At 35.5% G+C, this 6,000-nt stretch overlaps 1 protein-coding gene across 1 annotated transcript in view; it reads right to left on the reverse strand.

Annotated features, from left to right (window-relative positions):
* Positions 1-5,572, reverse strand: part of snd1 (staphylococcal nuclease and tudor domain containing 1) — a 234,779-nt gene extending 229,207 nt beyond the window's left edge. Inside the window, exons 1-2 of the mRNA XM_073838844.1 lie at positions 5,347-5,572; positions 895-1,044 (exon numbers count right to left, since the gene is read on the reverse strand). Coding sequence (XP_073694945.1) covers positions 895-1,044; positions 5,347-5,424 — 228 coding nt within the window. The 5' untranslated portion in view covers positions 5,425-5,572. The remainder of the gene's footprint in view (positions 1-894; positions 1,045-5,346) is intronic.
* Between the last annotated feature and the right edge of the window lie 428 nt (positions 5,573-6,000).

A 6,000-nucleotide genomic window follows, 5' to 3' on the forward strand; every position in this document is an offset into this window, starting at 1 on the left:
TTATTTATATCAATATTTAAAACAGTTGAGTAGTACGTTTTTTTTTTCAGGATTTATCTGAAATAAAAAGCCTCTTTTTTTAGAAATACATTAGAGATTAATACTTTTATTTAGCAAGGATGCTTGATCAAAAGTGATGATAAAGACATGTATAATGTTACAAAAGATTTTGATTTCAGAAAAATGCTGTTCTTCTGAACTTTCTATTCATCAAAGAAACCTGAAAAAAATTCTACTCAGCTGTTTTCAACATAATAATAATAATAACAACAATACACATTTTTGAGCAGCAAATCAGAATATTAGATTGATTTCTGAAGGATCATTTGACTGGAGTAATGATGCTAAAAATTCAGCTTTGAAATGACAGAAGAAAAATTAGATTTTAAAATATATACAAATAGAAAACAGTTTTTTGAATAGTAAAAAATATTTCAAAATGTTACTGTTTTTGCTGTACCTTGGATCAAATAAATGAAGGCTTGGTGAGCAGAAGAGACTTCCCTTAAAAATCTTACTGTTCAAAAACTTTTGACTGGTAGTGTAAACTTTTTTTTATATTTGTTTTACATTTTTTATTTTATTTTATACTGATTCCGGGGCTTTTGAACATAGTGTATGGAAATGCTGCATTATTTGGAATTGGAAATCAACTAGTATTACAATGTTTCTGCAATATTACGATTTTTCTTTAAAAAAATAAATAATAATAATAAAAAAAAAAGGTTTTTGTGTAGAAAACATGGCTAATAAAGTTGCATAATGAAACATGACCCACAAAAAATTCACTGCTTAAAGAAAAAATATATAAGACATTTATGACTCAACATGTCCAAAAAAAAATAATAAATTTAAGAGCCAGTGAGGGCAGCTCTGTGCAGAGTTGATGTTTACTTCATCTGGTGTGTCCTTGGTATCTGGTTGACCCTGAACTGCGCGACGGGCGAGAGCTCCGGCTCGGATGTTGCTCAGGTTGATCTGCCGTTCTGGAGGGGGTCCTCCTCGCGGCTGACCCCTAACGATGACAGCACAACCAGACAAGACCTGCAAAGAACAACAAATCAATGAGATTGCTAATATAATGTTTCATAAACAGTTCATCATTCCAGTCATGTCAATAATGATGAGCCTAATGATGATCCAAACAACCAATCTTAAAGTCAAACACTGAATACCTGAGGGATCTGATTGAGGCCACAATTCCTTTAGGACCTGCATGTTTGTGTTTGGCCAACAACTATTACACCCACTAACCAAAGAAAACATTAGTGAAACAATCACTACTGTGTTAACCACAGCATGACGCCTCAACAAACACAACTTAAAACACTCAGGGGAGACCTTGCCCCACCAAGATCAACGATTATGTGTGTATTCACATTTGCATTTGAATCAGTGCTTGTTCTAGATGTTTGAGGTATTTACAGCACTAATGTTTACAAGCCTCATCATGCTTACTTGTGGCCTTAAAGGTTGTTAGAGATATCTAGGAGTGGCTTATCCAATCAGCTGTTAGATCACTGGCGTTCCTCCAAACTTTGACACATCTGCACTATTACGAAATGATTAGGTTAATTGACTGAATGATAACATTGATTCTGTGTCCATTTCTAGTCATAAGCCTCACTGATGAACAAATATCTGTCCTGAAATTATTGTCCTGCTTGCATTTGATTCAAATGCTTTTGGTCAACTTTTTGAAATTGAGATATACGATAGGACAATATTTGGCTGAGATACAACTATTTGAAAATCTGGAATCTGAGGGTGCAAAAAAATAAATCACCTTCAAGGTTGTTCAAATGAACTTCTTAGCAAAGCATATTACTAATCAAAAAATAGGTTTTGATATATTTGTGGAAGGAAATGTATGCAAAATATCTTCATGGAACATGATCTTTACTTATTATCCTAATGATTTTTTGGCATAAAATTAAAATTAATCATTTTTACCCATACAATTCATTTTTGGCTATTGATACAAATATACTTGTGCAACGTAAGACTGGTTTTGTGGTCCAGGGTCACAATTGTTATCAGCGTTATGATTGCGCAACCGTGTTCTTCTGGGCTTTACTTAAACTTATTAAACATCTAACAAAACAAGAAAGTGCAGGCCAAACAGGCAAGAGTTTATTCTTTTCTTTAGAAAAGCACTGAAAGCAGAGGGCCTGCCTAATTACTGACTGTATGGAAGAATACACCACAGTCTGGGGTGGAAAATATCCATGAATCCTCCAAATCCACCACGCTTTGATTTAACAAGGAGTTGAGCAAGAGTGGGAAGCACCCTGCTCATTTAAAACAGTATAATTTCAGGTTGAGCCAAAATCAAAGCTATATGAGACAGGCCATGAGATTTCATTTACAAAATGAAAGAAAATTACAGTTATCATCTTTTCAATAAAAAAAAAAAATGTCAATTTAAGTTTATATTTCACAATTCTCACTTTATTTTTGCAATTCCGAGATTATCTCTCACAATTCTGATAAGAAAAATCAACTCGGCATTTTTTTTTTTTTTTTTTTTGTACGTTCATATCCACACTTCTGGCTTTTTTCCCTCAGAACTGACCAACTCACTATTGTTGAGTTAAATCGAGTTGTAAAGTCCAAAATATGAGATATAAACTTGCATTTGCAATAAAAAAGGCAGAATTTTGAGATAAAGTAGGTGTAAATGTAACAAATGTAAATGTGTAAATATAAATGTAAAATGTTATTGGTTTAAATAGTGTTTCGTGCTATAACTACATAAATGTAATGAATTATTATTATTATTAGAAACTGCATATGCAACCCTAGACCACAAAACCAGTCATAAGGGTCATTTTTTTGAAATTGAGATTTATACATCATCTGAAAACTGAATAAGCAAGCAATATTTGGTTTTTGGAGATATGATTTAAAAAAAAAAAAAAAACTAGAATTGGATGGAGCAAAAAAAAAAATCAATATACTAAGAAAATTGCCTTTAAAGTTTGTCCAAGTTCTGAGCAATGCATATTACTAACCAAAAATTATGTTTTGATATATTAACAGCAGGAAATGTAAAAAATATCTTCATGGAACTGGAATAGGATCTTTACTTAATATCCTAATACACTGTATGGGTCAAACTCATCAATTGTTTTATGCCAAAAATCAATAGGATATTACATAAAGACCATGTTCCATGGAGATATTTAGTGAATTTCCTACCGTAAATATCAAAACTTAATTTTTAATTAGCAATATGCATTGCTAAGGACTTCATTTGGACAAATTTAAAGGCGATTTTCTCAATATTTAGATTTTTTCGCACCCTCAGGCTCCAGATTTTCAAATAGTTGTATCTCAGCCAAATATTGTCCCATCCTAACACACCATACATCAATGGAAGGTGTATTTATTCAGCTTTCAGACAATCTATGAATCTCAATTTCAAAAAAATGTACAATTACAACTAGTTTTGTGGTCCAGGGACATACATGTTAATATTATGTAGACCTATTGTTTAAATCAACTTAGTAATGAGTAAGTAATCAACAGATTTCACCCATTATTCTGTCCGGTTACACTTCTGTGTTTAGCTTCAAAAGGTGTCTTTAATTATAGTAAGGCATGACAATACTTGTTTTCTCCTATTCCATGGATTTTACTCATTTCCCTCCACTTTGTTTTACTGCCACCACAATGCACACACAGCTGCAAGTGACATAACTTTGACTTTTACTCCAAATTAGTCTATAACTTACCACTGCAATCATTTCAACCAAGTGTCAAAAATATATAGTTTTATTCAGGGGATATATTAGCCCAATGAAACTGACTACTAAAGTAAACTATGAAACTTTTAACATTCTTAATTATGAATTCTATCTATAAAAAATTCTAATAAATAAGTTATCTTCATCAAACTATCTAATAATAAGTTAGCATGGTTTTAATGTGGTAATAGTGATGGTATTTTGAAGGAAACCATTCCTTCCAAGCCACAACCGTTTTATCCTCACAAAGAAAGGCTATGACAAGAACAACTGAAAGTGTTAAAACAAATATCATGTAACTCATAATTAAGTTTAATAACTCGTGTCCTGTTTGTTTTCATGTAGCGTTTACTTCCAGGCTCTCTCGAGTTTCTCCAGTTCTCGGTTGGCTAAAGACCTACGTGTCATTTTCTCCTATCTGCTCCCCCTTCACTCACCAGACCAGTCAAAGTAAACAGTCCAAAACTGCGGCTCATTGCCTGCCTGGTTAGGGGGTTTGAGGAAGCTGGCTGCTCAATGAGTCTTACAACAACACAGAAACACTGTAACAAGCGAGATAATGAACGAAGCTTGCCGCTGGAGCGCTTTCTCAGACGCACGAGACCACACATGTCAGACTATCAGAACTAAACCTGAACTTTGAACTTAAGTTCAAATAATAAAAAGCGTAGTAACATAGCATTCGTGTAGGTCATTCCAGATTATGACTGTCAGACTGAACTAATAAAGTTGAAGTTATTCATTCGTTCTCGTTCACTGCACAAACCCATATTTCATTCAGCTTTACTCACTGCATTCCAAACCTGGCCGAAGGTGTAAAACTGACTTTGGATTGCAACAATTAAATACTTAACGTTACATACTGATAAACGTCAAGCTTATCAGGATGTACAAAAAATAGACCTGATTTGTACAAAAATTTAGCTTAAACGCTCTTAAAAGTATCGACTGAGCAAGTGAATGATTCAAAAACACTCATGAGTCGCCATCTACTGGCGTAAAGATTGCATTCTGATCGTATCAGTAATTGAATCTTTTAGTGAACCGATTCAAGTTTCGAATCACTAGATTGAATTGAGACTGAGACCGCAAATTCACACACAAATCTGCGGTTTGCGCTGGATTTCTAGTTTAAATCTTTGTTTGAACAAACTCTAGAACTGTTTAAAAAGCTCAGCTTTGATATAAAAGAGTGTTTAGCAAACTATCAGAGTTTATGTGCTTCTTTACAAATATTGAGTTGTAGCTGCAAAATATTTAGACTTAGCGACTCGTGTATTATAACGTTTAGCGTCGTTTACAACAGCAAACGGAGGACGTCAAAAGTTTAGGGAAACTTTGAATATAACGTTGCATAACTGGCCATCTGGATCCCAGCTGAAGACCGCTCAACTTCTCTCAATCACTGCTGCTCTTGGAAACAACCGAAAGACTCGCCAAAAGTCCAAAGAACTCAAGCAAAACAAAAAAGCTGCATAATGCATGCCTGCCATCAAAGATCTGAACTTTTGAAGTTCTCGCAATCACTTCTCCCCCCATGAGCACTGAGTTAGCCAGCACCCCCAGACCAATACTTGTGTCCCGTGTGTTCTCCTACCATCTTCACTATTCCCCTCTGCAGCTGCGAAGCTGAAGCTTGGTTGGACTGAACTTGTGTCGGTATTGCAGATGCCATGTCCGCTGGGCTGAGTGAGTATTCCGTTAGGGAGGGAAGAGAGAGAGGTAAAGGAACCGGGAGAGTCCTACGAGACGCCTCTACTGTGAGCCGAGAAAGGGAAGAGAGACTGAGCACGATTGATCACGCTTTGCTTAACCGGAAGCACAGCGTGAGGATGTACACGTCGAAATGTTGCACTTCCTCGGTCACAGCGTCACACTCGTGCGCTGAATGGGGTAAAGTCTAGAAGGGATACAGCTATGGCTACTGGGCATGCGCACATCAGTCTAACGTTATTTTTGTCACACTGTACAACAATAATACTTTTTTTGTATTATAGTAAGGGCTAAGTTTAAGGTTGGGGTAGGTGTAGACGTTAATAAAACACAATCTAATAGGTAGAACAATTAATTTCATTGTTAGTTTCCGGTCTGAGCTGTATACCCTCTAGCCACAACCGCTGAATGGGGCGATCTGCTTGTGACGTTACAATGCGAGTGATGACATCCGGTAAGTGGGGAGGTGCGACACGTCAGCACAGATTTGAAAAAAGTGTGTGCACATATACAACACACCCCCTTAAATGTTTAAGAG

This window comes from Garra rufa, chromosome 4 (assembly GCF_049309525.1).
Source record: "Garra rufa chromosome 4, GarRuf1.0, whole genome shotgun sequence".
NCBI lineage: Eukaryota > Metazoa > Chordata > Actinopteri > Cypriniformes > Cyprinidae > Garra > Garra rufa.